This window comes from Danio rerio, chromosome 6, assembly GCF_052040795.2.
Source record: "Danio rerio strain M-AB ecotype USA chromosome 6, GRCz13ab, whole genome shotgun sequence".
NCBI classification, from domain to species: domain Eukaryota; kingdom Metazoa; phylum Chordata; class Actinopteri; order Cypriniformes; family Danionidae; genus Danio; species Danio rerio.
Genome location: NC_141026.1, coordinates 11,337,405 through 11,356,957, shown reverse-complemented (window position 1 = coordinate 11,356,957; position 19,553 = coordinate 11,337,405). Strand labels below are relative to the sequence as shown.

Here is a 19,553-nt window from a genome sequence, read left to right as displayed (position 1 = left end):
TCCAGTGAGCGGCAGTTCTGCGCCAGCTCACTCAGCGGATTTTTTCTTTTGCTGACCATGTCCATCCCTTAATGACCACAGTGTACCCATCTTCTGATGGCTACTTTCAGCAGGATAACGCTCAGACTGGTTTCTTGAACATGACAATGAGTTCACTTTACTCAAATGACCTCCATAGTCACCAGATCTCAATTCAATAGAGCACCTTTGGGATGTGGTGGAACAGAAAATTCGCATCATGGACATATCTGTAACAACCGTGTAATGCTATCGTGTCAATATCTGAGGGATATTTTCAGCACCTTTAAAGGATTTAATCCAGTAGGATTAAAGCAATTGTGAAGGCAAAAGTGGGTCCAACCGGTACTAGTAAGTAGGTGTACCTATTAAAGTGGCTGGTATATAGAATATAGAAAAAAAATCCAAGTACATATTCATACAATACAAAAATACATCATATAACAACACCAGTATATCAATAGCATGTGCTACAAAATACAAATTATACAAAAAAAGTTGTCTATCAGCTTCCTTCAGAAATGCTATTAAGGGACTCCAAATTTGGAAAACTTGACTAAATACGTTCATTTTTTTAAAGGTAAACAATGAGACAATTCTTGCAACCATTGTTTAAAATAAAGGCTTTCTATATTTTTCTAATAACCAGCTGATTTATCACCTTTGAATAGTTTTTAAGACCTCGTGGACACCCTTTATAAAGACACAAAGCGCACACACTCACCGTCCTTGCGGTGGTAGGTGATCTCCACTTTACGCTCCTCCGAGCCCATGAGAGCCTGCGCTACCTGTGCAATAGCGTGCCGCTTGGTCAGCTGTCCGTGCAGAAAGTCACAGGTGCATGGCTTCTGCATGACGTCCGGCCGGGAAAACCCTGTCATCTCACAGAAGGCATCATTGCAGTAGATGATGGCACAGTTCTGGACACGTGCGTTGGCGATGACAAATCTTTTGTCTGCAAAAAACAAACAAAACGGAGCCGTTATTAGGATAAAGAAGGTGTGCAAGGGTTAAAGGATACAGCAAATCATCCCCAAAGCTTTTATGAGAGTGCTACTTATCCTGCCATATGAGCACTGGCGCTTTTGGCAGTGTGCTCCATTAGATTACTCAATGTGGGGTTGTAAATTTGAGTCATTAAGCCGGAAAAGCTTTGAATGTTACACTGTGATTGCTGAAAACGTCTCTGCTTTTAAAACCAGAATTTATACAAGTAAATACATCATTGTCTTTTTGCATTTGTATGCACCTAACATAAACCTTCCATCAATACATGGCAAGGCAAGGCAAGGCAAGTTTATTTATATAGCACATTTCATACACAGTGGCAATTCAAAGTGCTTTACATAAACAGGAATAAAAAAAGTTTAGGAACATAAAATGCAGACAATAAAAATTATTAAAAACAGATAAAAACAAATTAAAATGAGTTAAAATAGGTTATAAAAGAATGAAAAAGAAAACGAAAAACATAATAGTGCGATCTGTCGGACGCAGCACAGTGCTCATTCAGTAAAGGCACAGCTAAACAGATGTGTTTTCAGTCTTGATTTAAATGTGCCTAATGTTGGAGTACATCTGATCATTTCTGGAAGCTGATTCCAGCAGTGAGGAGCATAGTGGCTGAAGGCAGATTCACCCTGCTTAGACTGAACTCTTGGAACTACTAGTTTATATGATCCTAAAGATCTGAGTGATCTGTTAGGTTTGTATTCAGTGAGCATATCATACATGAGGATAGATACGTTAATTTAAATCATGTGTAGCATTATGTTGTTAAGCATTTGTATGATCTTACTGGAACATTTTGGATGGTAATGAACAATTTGTACACATAAAAACAAAACAGACACCTTAAAAGTGCAGCCACGATAGACACTGGCATGATTTAAGTGTGAAAACTGAATTGTTTTATATTATTTGTGCTGAAACATTGAGTCCAGTTTCACAACTTTGTCACCATGACAGGGCAATGAAAATAAAAATAAAAATGTTTACGTTACAGCACTTGTGTACTGTTTAAATGTACCCTTTTGTTATGTTCAGTTATTAAAAAATCCACTGAATTAAACTTCTGTAAAAATGCATTAAAAAAAATCTTTCTCTTTTGGCATAAATCTGTTTATCAACCCGAGTCCTAATCAAAACTACTAAACTGTTTAGAAAAGTACAGGATTTTAACTCTTCATTTGGTAAATTCACAAATTAGGTCCCTGATTTGATGAAAGAAACACATAAAATGACGTATTTTCAACATCAAAAGTAATTGTGGACTAGGATTGCACGGTTTAAAAGTACAATGGTAGCATCGTGATACAGATGCAGGTGCCACTGTAGTTTGTAAACGGTAGAATCGTCATTAACGGTCTTATCTACAATAGATAATGTTGTGGAAAAGTCATTAAAATGCTTACCCGTTTGTGCAACAATAGAACTTTTTTTTTTTTTTTTGCAGTCTATGGACCCCTCTACGGTTGTAAAACTGTATAGAATTCGCACGTTTTATAGTAGCCTTTAACATGTTTTCTGACACTAATCTGAATCAGTTAATTTCTGTTCCTGTCAATATGGCTTAGTAGCCACAACAACCAAGACAATCTTTTAAAAAGAACTAATTAAATATATATATATATATATATATATATATATATATATATATATATATATATATATATATATATTTATCTGATGCATTTAAATGTTTAATTTAGTGGATGTTTTTATGCCGAACATAGCAAAAGGGTAGCACGTTTACCCAAAGTGTATCGTTAAGTTTAAAAACAAAATGCATCTTCTCAAAATATGTGTCAAAATAGGATTTATCACTAAAAATCATTCTGCTAGCTAAAACACTGAAAAAGTTATGGCTAAATTACGACACAAAATAATCCCAGAGTAGATGAAAACGTCCCCAACAGTACATAAGGGTTAAAGATCAAATGTTTGTTAATGAAAATTATGTAAACATGCATAATATTTCTCTTAATTTAAACAACTGGTCCAAACTGCTTACATTTTTTTTTACAATTCATTTAACATTTTCCTTTAATTTGTTCCAAGATGTACTGTAGGTATAACTTTTTACTTTCAGTAGAACATTAAAAAGGATTTTAGCTGAAATCGTGATCCTTGGCGATTCATAAAATGCAAGACACCTCCTTTCAGAGTCAGCAAATGTCCTGACATATTATAACATATTAAAAGCTAGCGATCAGTGAAAATTGAATCTTTCTGATTGCGACCCTGCATCAAGTAGCATCAAGTAAGTTCCATTTAGATGAACACGCATCCTCTCTCTCCATTATAAACAAACAGCGACAGCTAATGTGTGCGCTTTTGCTTAGGCATTTGTCATTATGCGACAGGAAGTGCTCTTGAGTGTCATGGACACGCTCAGAACCATTTGCTGAGGCTGTGGGTTAAAGGTAATAACATTGGAAATAATGTGAAGTTTCCGATCATTGCTTCTTCATCAAATGTCACATCAATTTTAACAAGTAGGCATGGGCCGGTGTAAGATTCTGACTGTATGATAACCTTGGATAAAAATATCACGGTGTGATATTAAGCAGTGATTACTGCTTTAAAAAAAAAATAAATAAATAAATAAATATATATATATATATATATATATATATATATATATATATATATTTTATATATATATATATATATATATATATATATATTTTATATATATATATATATATATATATATATATATATATATATATATATATATATATATATATATATATATATATATATATATCTGGGTAAAAAACAAAAAAAAAATTCCTCTTAGAACACAATATATTTTGTTTCGAGAAACGTTTAAAATGTTTTAGAGCAGTAAACCTGTCAGGTTGAATAGCTCAAATTAATCATTGACTTCTGTTTTCTTCATTAGGTCTAAAACCTACCGTGGCCCAGAGAGCTAAATGCGCAGCAATTTAAGACAATTTAAGCAATTACCGAAAACACCAGCAAATTAAGAAAGGGGAGCCAAAAACATGACGGACCCTGCTGAGATATGGATGTGTTGTTGTGCCGTAACTGTTGCTTAGTGAAGTTGTTGGTGGTCTTTTAAAATGAGTTTTTTATTATTATTTTGATATCCTGATTACACAATTTCATTGTCTTTTGTAAATAATTTGGCTAAAGAAACTTACGATTAAATCTGAACTGCAGTTTAATAGTATGCAGTGTGTTTAATAAATGCAGCGCATTCTTCAGTTGTTTGTGTTGTGACAAAATGCAGCACATTTCTTCAATTGTGTTGTGAGAATTTGCAACATCTTTTCTTAATTTTCAGGTGTTTTCTTAAATTGCAGCGCGTTAAGCTCTCTCGGCCACCATAAAAAACACAGATTTCATTACAATTTAAAACGGCATCTTCAAAATATTTTCTGCTGAAGACACTGTTGATACTAAAAAACACACCTTATAAATACCGTAGAAACGGAAGAGCAGAAAACTTTGTTGGTTTTAATACCTTGACTTTTTCAAACCGCAGTTATCATCCCATTCCTAGTAACAAGCCAAAGACAATTTAGTTTTTTTTCTGTAGGCCTATATGTTTTAGGCTGAAAATGTTAGTAGCTGTTGACTTGCCATTTTATAAATCACTAACGACCAGTTTCAGCAAAAAAATAAATAAATAAAATAAAAAATTACCTACATCTAAAATGGTTAAATGAAAATAGGTAAGTTAATATAAAATGTACATTTTATGGGTGAACTCCCTTTTGGTGCCTCACTGTAAATTCAATGTTTAACAAAACACAGGATAAGTAAAAAAAAAAAAACATGGTGGTACCTTGATTTAGAGTAAAAACCCAAAATAATGCAAATGTCATTTGCACAAATGATTGTCAACAAATATGTCTCAAGCAAACACCGGCTCATGCCTATTTTTTACCTAAATTAAACATTTATGCACACATCCATATTGTTCAAGCACAACATGCCCTTTTCTTTGAACAGTTATGTTTGAGGTAAGGCGGCAGAGACAGTAACACATGGACGAGTGAGATTTTGGCAGGAGACACCGGGCCCCTCAGCTGAGTGCCTTCGGTAGTGTGAGTAAACACATTAACACTCAAACACATCACAAAGTGTGAATTTTGAAGACACTGACATGATGTTAGCAAGCCCTGGACAACACAAATAACCAGTTTCCACCCAAACGGCTAATGGAAAAAGAGTCCAAAGACTGAAATCCATGGTACTGTCATCACTTAAAGGGACAGTTCACCCAAAAATGAAAATGCACTCACTACTTACTTGCCCTCAAGTGGTTCTAAACCTTTATGAGTTTCTTTATTCTGTTGAGCACAGACAGAAATATTTTGAAGCACTCAAAAACACTGACCTTAGAAAAAAACAAATACTCAATAGTTAACAGCTTTCTTCAAAATGTCTTTTGTGTTTAGCAAAGGGTTGAAAAGGGTGAGTAGCCTAAAAGATGACAGCATTTTCATTTTTAGGTGAACTGCCCCTTTAACTAATCAATGTTTACATCAACGCGAAACGGTAGTAGTATTAAATGAATGCATCCAATTCTACGATTAGACAGATTTAAATGAGTCGTACAGTCAGGCAGCGAAGATACATTCACACTATCAGAGGTCACACTAACAACAAACAGCAACAGAATCGAAACACGGGGCGCTCTTATTGTTCCTATGACAAAAAAAAAACATATCAAGAAGGCGTCACTCACTTTGACCCTCGAATTTGCGGATAATTATCCCGAGAAAGGTGTTCTGTGGCGCGACGTGACCCCGTCGCACCGGCATGATTGACGGCTGGTTGTGCTGCCCGCGCGCCCCTTTGAATCCGCTGGATGAGCTTCACGAGCGCAGAAAACGCGTCTCTTTGTCAGGGGTCATTCTGGCGACGTCTTCTCCTTCTTTCCGCCTTTAAACTGTCGCTTTCCGTGATTCATTCCCTTGTTTGGCTTCACCAGTAGTCGCTGTAGGAAAGACGAGAAAACGCGGTTCTCTGTGAGGAGGCTGCGGGTCTGAGCAGCATCTCAACCGAACTGAAACCCAGCAATGTGACGAGCGGTGGCGGCGGACTGACAGCGGTGACGTGTGTGTGTGTGTGTGTCTGCGCGCGGCCCCCCGGTGTGCGCGGAGGAAACGGTATCTGAGAAAGAGAGGAGCCCGGGAGGAGGGCACAGTTCACACGGATCGCTCTCCGCAAAGCACGTCAAACAGCACAACACGTGGGGTTTCTTTTTTCCACCTTTAGGATATTCATGACTGTGAACTTAAGAGGGGCTGTGACTAAATTAGACAGCTCGGGCATTATCTGAATAAGAGTGCACATGCAAAAATGTGAGAAAAACCGTAAACTGCATTTATTTGAGCCAAGTAAAGCGATGAGAGTATTGGTCCATTTGGGACTGTCCATGGTGCTGGAAATATTCATACTTAAAATGATCGACTACATCGAGCCCGTTTCTGCTTAAAGCGGAAAAACTTTGAACAGAATTAGAGAAAGATTCTGTGTTAATAATTTAGGCTTCAGAAAAGCGATTAATAAAACAACAGCCACCATGATAAAAACAAAAATGGACCAATGTATGCTTTCAGCAAATGGCAACAAATATGACAAATAAGGGGATTTTCAAGCCATATTTTGGAAAAGGGTGTGTTTTTTTCAGGGTATCCGCGGGGTCTTAAAAAGTCTTGAATCTCAAAAGATATCCTTTAGGCCTTCAAAAGTCTACTAAAATATTGTTGTAAATCTTAAATCTTTAGCAGGTCTTAATTTTCCTTTGTTCGTGTATAGCTGCCCAATCTGGTCATTAACACCCATAAAATCACCAACAATCTACTTTTTACTTATAAAGAGCATTTAATTACTGTGCTTATAGTAACATTTCTTTAAAAGTTCATCATTAATTTACTGCTGAGGATACTGATTTGATCTTTTTATTATTAAATTATTATTAAATGTATTAAATTATAATAGTTTTGATAGGTGGAGAAAATCTTTTTCAACTGAGATTTTCGAAAAAAAAATCCTTTGAATTTATCCTTTAAGTCTAAAATTTCATTTATAATGGTCTTAAAATGTCTTTAAAAGTCTTACATTTTATTTGATGAAACCTGCATAAACCCTTATTAATCATTTTATTTTTCAGATTATTATTTTTTTTATCTAAATAATCACACACACACACAAAAAAACGTTTGCATCAGCCCACCAAAACAGTCCTAGTATACTAAATAATATTTGAAAAAAACATGGCTATTAAATCCAAATGTAACTAAGGCCTTTCCATATTCATGTCCTTATTCAGAAACACGAGCACTCCTCCTATTCCTCTCCGTCTGCAACACGGGAAAATCGCGTCAGCACTTTCCACCCCTTAAACGCTGACTGCTTTACTGCAATTAAATGTTTGTTAAGAGGTCATTAAAGTGGCTCAGTGACCTCTGATGTCACGGAAATATGAGGAAAACCCCATGAGAGGGAGAGATAAGGGGAGAATAACTCCGCGCTGGCATCTAGCGGTGGCAATAAGAAAATGCTAAATCTGATATTAGGTGAGACTGTACAATGTGCAATGCTGTTCAAACGGTGTAGGAATTATTTTGAAATCATTAAGGCTTAATTAATATAATATATTAATAAAATTTATATAAATACAACAGAAAGTATTATTGTAAAGTATAAAAAATTTTAATGCACTCTTAAATATAAAGGTGACAAAATTGAGTTTTCACAGAGATGCCACAAAAAACTTTTAGAATTAAACTTATAGCCAACAGGTATTTAAACAAATATTTGTTTCTTAGTGTATATATATATATATATATATATATATATATATATATATATATATATATATATATATATATATATATATATATATATATATTTATATATATATATATATATATATATATATATATATATATATATATATATATATATATATATATATTTATTTATTTATTTATTTTTTTTATTTTTTTTTTTTCAGAACCTTTGGTGGAATGTAAAGGTTGGTTCTTTGAGTGTTAAATGTCCTTCATGGTCTTCAATGTAATTTTGATATGCTGATCTGATGCTCAAAAACATTTATTTTCATCATCAAGATGTGCTGCTTTCACAGAATCACTTAAGGGTGAGTAAAGGATAACAGAATTTAAATTTCTGTGTGAACTATGCCTTTAATATGAAATGATTACATTTTATTCATTACATCATGGTAAAAACAATTACAATTTAAATTTTATTACATTTTTTAAACCCTTAATATCCTTGTAAAGTGTGACTAAAATGACTGAATAAAAAAAGAATAATTTGAAAGTAATTTGTTAATGCCTTGATTTCAATTTTAAGGCTGTAAATTCATTCATACAGTACATACACCATTTACATTTAGATATTAATGAGTCTGTAGTGTAGTTCATCATTAATGAACACTAACCCAGCACTGAGTCAAATAGAATAATCCAACAACGGGTTAATTATTCAGTTGCAACGCCAAATCAAAAAAAGTTGGGACAGTATAAAAAACGCAAATAAAAAAGAAAGTAGGGATTTCTAAATTTACTTTGACTTGTATTTCATAGCCGACAATACAACAAACATTATTTAATGTGTTCCTCATGATTTTTTATTTTAAAACATTTTGGATTTTGGAGCACAATATGCTGCCTTCTTTTCCAGAGATGCCCTTGCATATTTCAACAAGACAATGCAAAACCACATTCTGCAGACAAAGTCCTGGCTGCGGAGGAAAAGGATACAGGTAATTGACTGGCCTACCTGCAGTCCCGACCTTTCTCGAATAGATATTGTGTAGCGCATTTTGAAAATGACCTCATACTGTTGCCCACATTAAGACCTGAAACACTTCATCACTTGGTGTCTTCAGTCCCTAAACCTCTTTTAAGTGTCGTAAAAAGGTTTTTTGAAATGTGTTGCAAGAATCAAATCTGGAAAACGTGTTTATTTTAAAAAGAAAAACAATAAAAATCATGAAAATATATTAATTTCTGTGTAGAAATAATGTTTGTGATAAAAACAAAAACGCTATTGGTTGCTTTTTAAAAGGGGAGGAGCTACACTATATCCCGGCCTCTTTGTTTTTTTGTTGAGATTGTCAAAAATCAAATAAAAAATGCACATTTCAGGCCCCTCAAACCACTATCAGGGTTCATACACATTTTACAACTAAAATTCCATGACTTTTCCATGATTTTTCCAAGACTTTTAAGTACATTTTCATGACCTAATGTTTTATGCATTGTCTACATATGTGTGGTAAAAGAAAAACAATTCATGTTCAAATTTATACCGTAAAACATGCAACAATCTATTTAGTGTCAATTTATATTTATATCGATGTAAAATTGATTATATTATCAATGACAAAAAAATTTATTAAAAGTTAAATGAATTATAACAGTGCAAACTTTTCTGTAACCGTAAAAGTGCTGTGTGTTAACCCTTTAGGATGACATAGTGACTGACTGATTGACTGACAGGTGCGTAATGCGTAAAGCCAGCAAACACGACGTATAGCTTTCAGTTAAGATGAACACAGTTTCCATAATTATACTTTATTTATAGATAAAGGTCTATGGCTCTGCATACAACAAACAAAGACTTTATCTTGCTGGAGTTTATGGCCGTTTCACTTTACTTCAGGACGCATTAATGCCGCTCTGTAGGTCTATTGGAGACCTTCATAAATATCCCTTGCCAATCTAATAAATGTTGGAGACATCCTCACTATAAAGGCGCTAAATTGCACTTCAGCAGCGTTTATTTAAAAGCGCACAAGAAATTCTGCGCTTAAGCAGCATATATTTGAGGGCGTGCAAGAAGTTGTGCGCACAAACAGAGGAAATCAGCGTGCAAGCAAAGAGATTTGCATGCTCGTACTACTTAAATCCAATTTCGACTTGTAATACTGCGTTCATGACATTTATCATTGAAATAATGCCATAGGTACAGTAGTTAGATCTGTGCAAAAGGCCTGCCGCCACAGCTGGAAATAATCCTAGAGGAAACACTGTAACCTATATTCAAGTATACAGATATCTGTTATCCATGACTTTTCCAAAACTTATCCAGGCCTGGAAAATGCCAAATCAAAATTCTGTGACCTTTCTAAGTTTTTCATGACCTTATGAACCCTGCACTGCAGGTTGAGTTTAGAGAAGGGTTTAGGTTTAGAAAAGGGTATAAGTGATCTGTACAAGCCCCAGTGGTGTAAAGTAACTAATTACAAATACTCAAATTACTGTAATTAATGACTTTTTCTCAGGAATTGTAATTTACTGAGTAATTTTAAAAATGTGTACTTTTACTCTTACTTAAGTTCATTTTTAGTGCTGTATCTGTACTTTTACTCCACTACTTTCCTTCAACCTGCAGTGAATACTTTATTTGTTCTTGTCTATGGGGATTAGAAAAAATCAGTCCTGTAATTCCCGTCCAATCAAATCACACATAAAAAGTAAATCGCCTCATAATGAACTACCTCAAGACATGGGCGATTTATAAATGCAGCAAACTGTTTGGAAGCATTAAAAGTGTCCAAGAAGACGATTAAAATCAATATCAGTATTTGACGTCAATAGGATGTTGGTTAAAGATGTTGGCTTGACATTGGATTTTGGTCACTTTCTAAAACAGCCTAAAATCAACCAAATATCAACGTCATTTAACGTTTTTATTAGACATTAAAATAACATTATCCTTAGACGCGGGCTAGACATTGAATTTTGGTCACTTGACATCACAACCTAAATCTAACCTAATATTACAGTCCTTTGACGTTGTGCGCCTGCTGGGCAATAATTACATGCACTACAGAATGTTACGTTTACACACATCCACAAATTACATGTAAACGCATCAGTTTTTTACAGCATAATACTCACTAAGTAAAGGTACTTTAACTTGAGTATGATTTTCAGTACTCTTTCCACCACTGACAAGCCCTGCCTTGTCATTGCGTACACAGAAGGACATGTGTACATCTGAAACGTACAACAAAGGTGTATTTTACTGACAAATTTTAGGTTTCACAAAAATGTATGTCGAGCCACGTATTTCCAATGAGCACGTGTTGCAAATAACACAACATTTGACCCAATGACCTCAACTCAATGGCATGTGAATAATGATTAGCTAACATCTTTATCTTGTATTAGATATTGATTAGGTAATAGGTATTGATTTGAGATTGACATATCTTGTACACAATATTAAATATCGTATTAGATTTGTAACCGTCTCTAAACATTGTAATTGTCTCTAATAAATGCTGGGATGTTGTAACCTGACCCTGACTTTGGAGAAAACATGCACTACCCAAGATTGGATTAATTTTTTCCATTCAATTTAATTTGCACTTTTTAACTCGATGGTTGAATTTGTCAATATTTCACCCAATATTGGGTTACGAGAACCCAGCATAGTTAGTGTGTAGCAAAAGCAGTCTGCCTGTAGATATAGATATTAATAAATGCGTATATCTACAGTTGGCTTTCGCTTTTCCATTCATTCTCCCTCTAAATGTATGGTGTGTGTGTGTGTGTATCATGCATGCTTTGGGACTAAATGTAAATCAATAAATCGACGCAGCAGAAGCACTTAAAGAAAACAAGTCCTTTCCTTCATTAATTATCTGTGCTACTCATCAATATTTAATGGTATGCAATATTTACAAGAATGAAACTTAGAAAGTGACACAGACCTCTGTGGTAATGTCTGCTCCACTGTAATGGAGAGCTTTACTGGCACATAAGGAGACACGTGTGTTTGCATGTGTGTTTGTCAGTGTATAAGCCACTGTGGGAAACCCATTTGGTGTTTCTCAGACTGTCAAAAGAGTAATACCTTTCATCTAACCTGATCTCTTACAATTAATGAAACAACTGGACATACAGAGAAGGAGATTGTGAGGAGAATGTGAGTGAACAGACAGTGAAATGTAAATGTGAATTTTTTAAGTTAGTATACTGTAAGTTGTGCTTGTCTAGGGATTGGCTTAGTTCAGTGTGCCAGTAATTTATTAAAACATATTCAATATTCAAAACTGTGCACATGAATTAATAAAGGTAGCTTAAATTAGAGCAGCATTTAAAATGGAAATGACTCTCTTGACCTACTCTGTGTAACTTTGCATCAGTCTCTAGTCAAAATCTTCTGATAAAAAAAGAAAACCTAGGAATCCCTTATTTTTTTCGTAAATGTCTTGGGAATTATAGTAGAGACTTTGTTTGTATAGTGTGCAGTTCATAAACATATAGCCAATCAATAACATGTCCAAATATAAAAGAAAATTTAATTGAAGGTAAATAAATGTAAAGTAAAATGGGGTACGCACTTTTACAGCTTTTTGGGTTAAATAGATGTAATTAATAAATATTCAGGAAAAATCATTGTATTTATTTTATATAATTACATAATATAATTATATTTCAAAATCTGTAAAATCTACATTTTTAGTGTTTGGGCAATGTAATCTACAATAATTAACAAACATTTAAACCTAAATCCATGCATGGTTGCATGTATGTTAAAGAGCCCCTATTATGCATTAAAAAGGGTCATATTTTGGTTTTGGGGGTCTCCAATAACAGTCTGATATGCATGCAAGGTCAGAAAACACTTTCATTGTCTTATAACATGCATTTATTTTTACCTTATTATCCCAACAACTCCCATATAATTCGTTCAGCGATTCATTTGTTCACAAACCCCTCCTTAGCATGATGCTAATTTGCGCCAGAGATGGCAATAGTACACAGTCCTTTACTTAAGTAGAAGTACAGATACCTATGTTTAAAGCGACTCTGGTAAAAGTACTGACTACACTTTTGTACTTAAGTAAAAGTAAAGTACAGCCTCGAAAATGTACAAAAGTAAAAAAGTAAAAAGTACCCGTTTCAAGCACATCCAAACACATGCGTAGGGTCAGACGGAATCTGCGGATGTTTTTTACTATTTCTGCAGAGAATTTTGGTAAAAGTTTGCAGATTTCTGTGAAATTATTTTGAGAGTATCATAACTAAAACCTTAATATGTAAGATAAACAATAATATATTTTAAACTTTTATTTAATGTTTAAAATGTAAATCCAATTAGATTCACTTTATTTGGTAAATAAAGCAAGTTTGACAAATAATATATCTAGTAAAAGACTTTTTTTTAGTAATATTACTTTACAAACTGCATTGTACATAAATCTGATGAACATTTTCATATTAGTCAATAATATTACTGTAATTAATTTAATTAAATTAATTTAATTTAAAAACTGAATAAATATAGATTTACACACATTTACTCAAGTAAATAAACAGAATAATTAAGGGCTAAAAATCTGCTCAATTCTGTGCGCAGATTCCGGAAGGGCCTAGACATGCGGTATAGATGAATAATAGGTAACTAAATTGGCAGTAGTGTATAAGTGTGTGTGTGTGTGTGTGTGTTGTGCTGATTGGTCCGATGACCCAGTTTGTTGTGATTGGTTGACTGCGTTTAGCACGAGACAGGGGAGAAATGCCCACCACAACTAATCAACTATTTTGAGGTAACTTAGAATGCAGAGAGTATATGTGAGAACCCAGTGCAGGAGTGCATTAAAGCAATGCAGTTTAACACCAGCATATTGCTCGATTCTTAACTATAAGTAAAAGCAGTGACACACATTCAGTATTAATCCACACAGCTGCAAAAGCTGAACTATTTTGAAACTTGACCACTGAAACTTGAAGTGTGTAGGAACAGCTGACAGTGGCCAAAGCAACAACAAACAGCAGTGGATCGCATTTAAATCTGTAAACAAAGTGGCACGTGACGCATTTTCAACGTGGCTTTAAAAGCGATATGAGAATCTAAAGAGTTAACCAGATGCAGTACAAGCGGTATCAAGTTTGCACCCTAAAAAAGTTACTTCTTGGATTTTTCATTGAAGTTTTCACATCGCACAGCTTTACTTTGTTTCAAATGTACTTTTCTTGTATCTCTAGAAATATACAGCTTAAAGACGCTTCTCATAAGTAGAATGAAGTCACATGCATTGCTCAGGTGTGATTTTTTTTCACAGACTTCAACAGAGTGTAAAATTTTGACGGTTCTGGGGGTCTCGTCTATCAAATCTGAGCTTTAATTTGTATTTTCTATTGGATTCAAATCAGGTGATTGGCTTGGCCATCACCTTGGACTGAAGAAGCTAATATTCAATTACAATGAGGAAGAACAAAGGGTTGCTGAAGAACTACTGAGAGATTTCAGCAGCTGTCTGGGCTTTCACTGCCTTTCTAAACCACCCTTTCTTTATGTGTTCAATACTTTTTCCTTGCATCATTTCATTTTATAACACATAACTTGATGTTTAAAGTAATTAGATTTGTTTTCTTTTCATATACAGTATGTATTTCTTTGGTGGTTATCAACATCTCGTGAAAATTTCAACTCAACAACACCATTACAAATATGTTTTCTAAAAAAGATGGTGACATGTTCAATACTTATTTTCCACACTGTAAATGTAGACTTACAGTATATTTCATTCACCCGAGAAAACTTATAAGTAAAAAAGTACAAAAGCAATTCATCCACATGAAGTAAATAAATCTAGTGCTAAAAATACAACATTTCAAACATTTGAGGTCTAAATCAGTATGTTTATTTACTGAGTTTGTCAAACTTCCCCCAACTGGGTTTTGTTTCTTACTTTCAAATATTTACAGGGTGGATATTTAAAGAGATCTAAAGAAACCTTACACAGCCTCTAAGATTTCGCCTGTCAAACCATTATCAATTAAACACAGGCTCTGTCCCACACTTTGCAAATTAAGCACTGTTTTGATAGCATGTCAGTATCACTGAAACACGCTCTGACATCTGACCTCTGACCTCGAGACGATGACATTCGCTGGAGATCCACAGTTTGTGCCATCTGAACGAAACCATTGACAGATATTACACATATTTAAATGTTTGTCTAAGGACATTTATCTTTCATCCAAATATTCTATTGCTGGGTAAATTACCTTGAAAAAGCAATAAACTATTATTTACTAATTACATAATTAAAATTTTTAATAACTATGTTGGAAAAGAAACTTAATTGCACAATAAATTGTAAAATCAATAAAAATGTATCTCCCCCAAATAATTACTCATTAAATAATTTAACTACTAAACTCGACACTATTTAAAATCCATATAAATCTCAATGCAAAGACAATAGAAATTTCTCATTTATTTCTTCACATTTAACTTAAAGAATAATACATATAAAATATTTCAAAACAAAAAAACATGTCAAAGTAATGAAAAAAAAAAGTATTTCATGCATGAAAGTACTGAAAAATCACACTCAAGTAAAAGTACCGTTACTAGCCCAAAATGTAGTTCAAGTAGCGTAAAAGTATCTGTTGTGAAGATTACCCAAAGTGTAAGTACAAAGTAGCCCTTTTAAAAGTACTCAAGAGTAGTGAGTATTATGCTGAAGTGTGTGTAAACGTAACATTCTGTAGTACATTAAGTTATTGTTTAAGACTATTTGGCAATTCTTAGACCGTAAACAGTCTCTGGGTCATTGTGTGTAAAGATTTTTGACATCTCTCTGGACTTTTTTTAATGCTTTTAAATGGTTTGCTGTAGTGGTTCCCAAACTATTTTCACCAAGTACCACCTCAGAAAAAATTGTCTCTCCAAGTTACAACATAATGACCGGTATTGAAATACATGGTAGGCCTAAAGAAGCCGCTACAGCTCTGCACAGTTCACAAACAAGGCAGATAAAATCTTATTATTACGAAGATATATCATTGTCAGCCACTTTAAACATAATAAATAGTTTAAACAATATCACACTTACAGGTATAAAATAAAGATAAATAAAATGTCAACGTTTAAATTAAAATGTGATTTAAAAAATTGATTAAAAATGGCACTGTTCTCTTCACTCGGGCAAGCTTATATGGGCCCCACGCGGGCTATCCCAGGTGGGCCCCATGCGGGCCATCCCAGGTGGGCCCCATGCGGGCAAGCCCATGTGGGTCCCACGCGGGTAAGCCCATATGGGCCCCATGTGGGCCATCACAGGTGGGGCCCCACGCAGGCAAGCCTATGTGAGCCCCACTTGGGCCAGCCCAGGTGGGCCCCACGCGGACAAGCCTATGGGCCATCCCATCTTGGTGAATTCAAAAATTTATAAAGATAAATAAAACGTCAACGTTTAAATTAAAATCTGATTTTAAAAGTTAAATAAAAATGGCACCGTTCTTACAAAGTTAAAAGAAAACTTTTGCTGTACTTGAATGTAAAGTATTATCATAAAGTAGCCTATTCATCAAAACCTGCAAATGTTTCTTGGACCTCATAAATATTGGTTATATACATATTTCATCAATTTTAAATATATGTTGCATGTATATATGACTTATTTGTATATCTTTGAAATGTTAACGTTAACTTGTATTTTAAATAAATTAATTGGATTTACATGGTTAAATTAGAAACTAGATATGTTTACTACTCGTTAGAGTAGGCCATGTGTGTCAGAGAAGCAAGTGATAAAACTATACCTGTCAACATTGGGATAAAAATTTACGAGATATGCCCCCAACAACCGTTACAAGTATGGGGAGGAAAATAACCTCAAATGATAGAATACATAACAAACATTAGAAAAAATGAAAATTAAAGTTTAGCCTATTAAAATCAAAAGTGTGTTAATTTTTTTTTACTTGTATTATTCAGCGATTCCTCTGAGTACCACTAGAAGGAAGCCTGCGTACCACTTGTGGTACATGTACCACAGTTTGAGAACCACTGATTTGCTGCATTTATAAAGCGCCAATGTCTTAAGTATGATGCGATTTACTTTCTATGTGCAATTTTTGCACATGATTTGCACTGATTTTTCTACTCAGCCAATCCCCATAAACAAGAAAAAATAAAGTAGTGACTGCAGGTGGAAGGAAAGTAGTGGAGTAAAAGTAATGATCCTGCACCAAAAATGTACTCAAGGGAAGTTAAAAGTACACATTTTTGAAACGACTTAGTAAAGTACGAATTCCTGAGAAAAACTACTCAATTACAGTAATTTGAGTATTTCTAATCTGTTACTTTACACCACTGACCATATACGGTCATTCATTTCTGACTCAATATATTAATTCTCAAGCATGTGCAATTGTCAGTGGCAGATTTGGGTAACATGGGTGATCGCCTTGGATGGCATGGAGACACCACCGCTCCCCCTCGCTCTTCTCGACCGATGTTTGCCTAGAGTGCCAGTTAAGCTTGCAACGGTACTGGCAATTGTCTTGACAAATGAAATCTTTTTTAAGCTAAAAACAAAATTATTCAGCAAAATATATTTGTGATTTGTCACTCTGCTGATATCTCTGAATTGATTTATACAGAACTGCTGATAAATTTAAAGTATTTAAGACAAACCACATTACATTATACAGTAAGTAATTAACTTATTTAAACAATAAACAGTAACCTCTTACTTTTTCTGTGGAAAAGTAATCTAATTAATTACAGTAACTAATTACTCTGTAACTAATATTGATACTTACTAGTACAGACCATAATTATTAATAACAATAAATGCTGTATGTTATACAAAAAATGTGTGTCCTAAATTGTAGAATGTTGAAATGAGTTTTTCAAAGGTACCTGACTGTATGTGATGAAAGGTACCTATTGAAGTGATAAACCTAGCAAACTTTAAACAGTTAATATTACCCACACTGCCCTAAATGTAGAAGATAGACTTATAAACAGATACAAAATTGATAATTAAAGGGCCTTAAAGGGATGGACACGGTCAGCAACAATACTCAGGTAGGCTGTGGTGTTGACATGATGCTCAATTAGTACTAATGGGCCCAAAGTGTGCCAAGAAAACATTCCCCACACCATTACACCACCACCACCAGCCTGAACCATTAATACAAGGCAGGATGGATCCATGATTTCATAAATGTCGCAGCAGAAATCGAGACTCATCAGATCAGGCAACGTTTTTCCAATCTTCTGTTGTCCAATTTTGATAAGCCTGTGAGAATTGTAGCCTCAGTTTCCTGTTCTTAGCTGACAGGAGTGGTACCCGGTGTGTTCTTCTGCTGCTGTAGCCCATCCGCCTCAAGGTTGGACGTTTTGTGCGTTCAGGTAATGGCTTCTGCATAACTTAGTTGTAACGAGTGCTTATTTGAGTGGCTGTTGCCCTAATCAGTTCAAACCAGTCTGGCCATTCTCCTCTGACTTCTGGCATCAACAAGGCATTTGCGGCCACAGAACTGCCGCTCACTGGATATTTTCTCTTTTTCAGACCATTCTCTGTAAACCCTAGAGATGGTTGTGCGTGAAAATACTGCTGCTATAAAGCCATTTTTACACCAAAGAAACAACTGTCACACACATGCACACTCCAACACACACAAAGCCCAAACACACAATAAGAATCGGCTGCTTTAACTTTATGAATTATTATTATTCAGGTATTTTTAACATTAGAAAATTACCCTTTACTTAAGTCAAAAACGAGTGTTGCCCACTAATTAAACATTGATAAAAACTCCACACTGATGAGGGAAAACCTAGACATTCACAGAGTTTGCGATGAAGATGACGTTGTTTCTTCATGCAAAATACATTTGAGGATTGAATTCAAATTGAGCCGCTTTATAAATAGTGGTTTAGTGGAGACGGGTCATTTTTGACCTAAAAGGTAAACGCTGTATACAGAATTGTAGGACAATAGGAGTAATTAAAGAAAAATCATACTTGTATTTACATACTTTATTATCAGTATTTATTCATTTTAAAGTCATACTAAATACAGTGGGTTTAACACTACCCATTTAATAGATACTTGTTATTTTAAGGTACCCTCTTATAAGACAATATATTCTGGCATTATTATAATTCTTATTTTATTAATCACAACTGATTTTTACTTGCCTTATGACAGATTTGCCAAAATTGAGTGCTATTAAAAATCTAAGTAGTAACATTCATAGTAAGAACTATAGTGTGTAATGATTAGGTATTGTGAAATGTAATAAATAATCAGTTGTATCTCATGAATAAATATAAACTAATACAAATTATTTAATAAACTGAAAATTAGGCTAAAAGCTAAAAGACCTATTTATAAACCTTAAAACTGATATTTATTTTAAAAAGTTATAATAAAATACAAAACACAAAATGAAATAAATGACAGATTAAAAAACAGAAAATTGAAATGAAAACGTTCTCATATGAATATTTACATAAGTTCTAGATTTCTGGTGTACAGAATCTCATCCAACAGCAGATGGCAGCACATTTACATTTATTATACCAACTCAACATTTCTGACACAGACCCTATTGCTCCATTTGTTTAAAGAGGCAGTATATTTATTGTGTTGTGTTGTGTTGTAAATGAACCCTTTTAACAGATTAGGATTAAACAATATATACTGCACAACATTAAATAATGCATTTTGTAATGCGTTACTCATATTTTACATT

At 34.1% G+C, this 19,553-nt stretch overlaps 1 protein-coding gene and 1 long non-coding RNA gene across 16 annotated transcripts in view; one reads left to right on the top strand and one right to left on the bottom strand.

The window, feature by feature from the left end:
• The window catches only part of LOC147843375 (uncharacterized), a 704,457-nt gene that overhangs the window by 64,506 nt on the left and 620,398 nt on the right, over positions 1-19,553 (top strand). The gene's annotated exons all lie outside the window — the stretch shown is intronic.
• Positions 1-19,553, bottom strand: part of kcnh7a (potassium channel, voltage gated eag related subfamily H, member 7a) — a 160,326-nt gene that overhangs the window by 128,075 nt on the left and 12,698 nt on the right. For 13 of the 15 annotated variants that reach the window (XR_015493227.1, XR_015493228.1, XR_015493230.1 and 10 more), the window contains exons 1-2: positions 5,744-6,066; positions 743-973 (exon numbers count right to left, since the gene is read on the bottom strand). Coding sequence is in view for 9 of the 15 variants with exons in the window: in XM_087256715.1 (XP_087112841.1) it covers positions 743-973; positions 5,744-5,819 (307 nt within the window). In the remaining 6 variants the exon portion in view is untranslated. Of the gene's footprint in view, positions 1-742; positions 974-5,743; positions 6,067-19,553 lie in introns of those variants that run through there. The other 2 variants (XR_015493232.1, XM_087256719.1) reach the window with 1 other exon arrangement.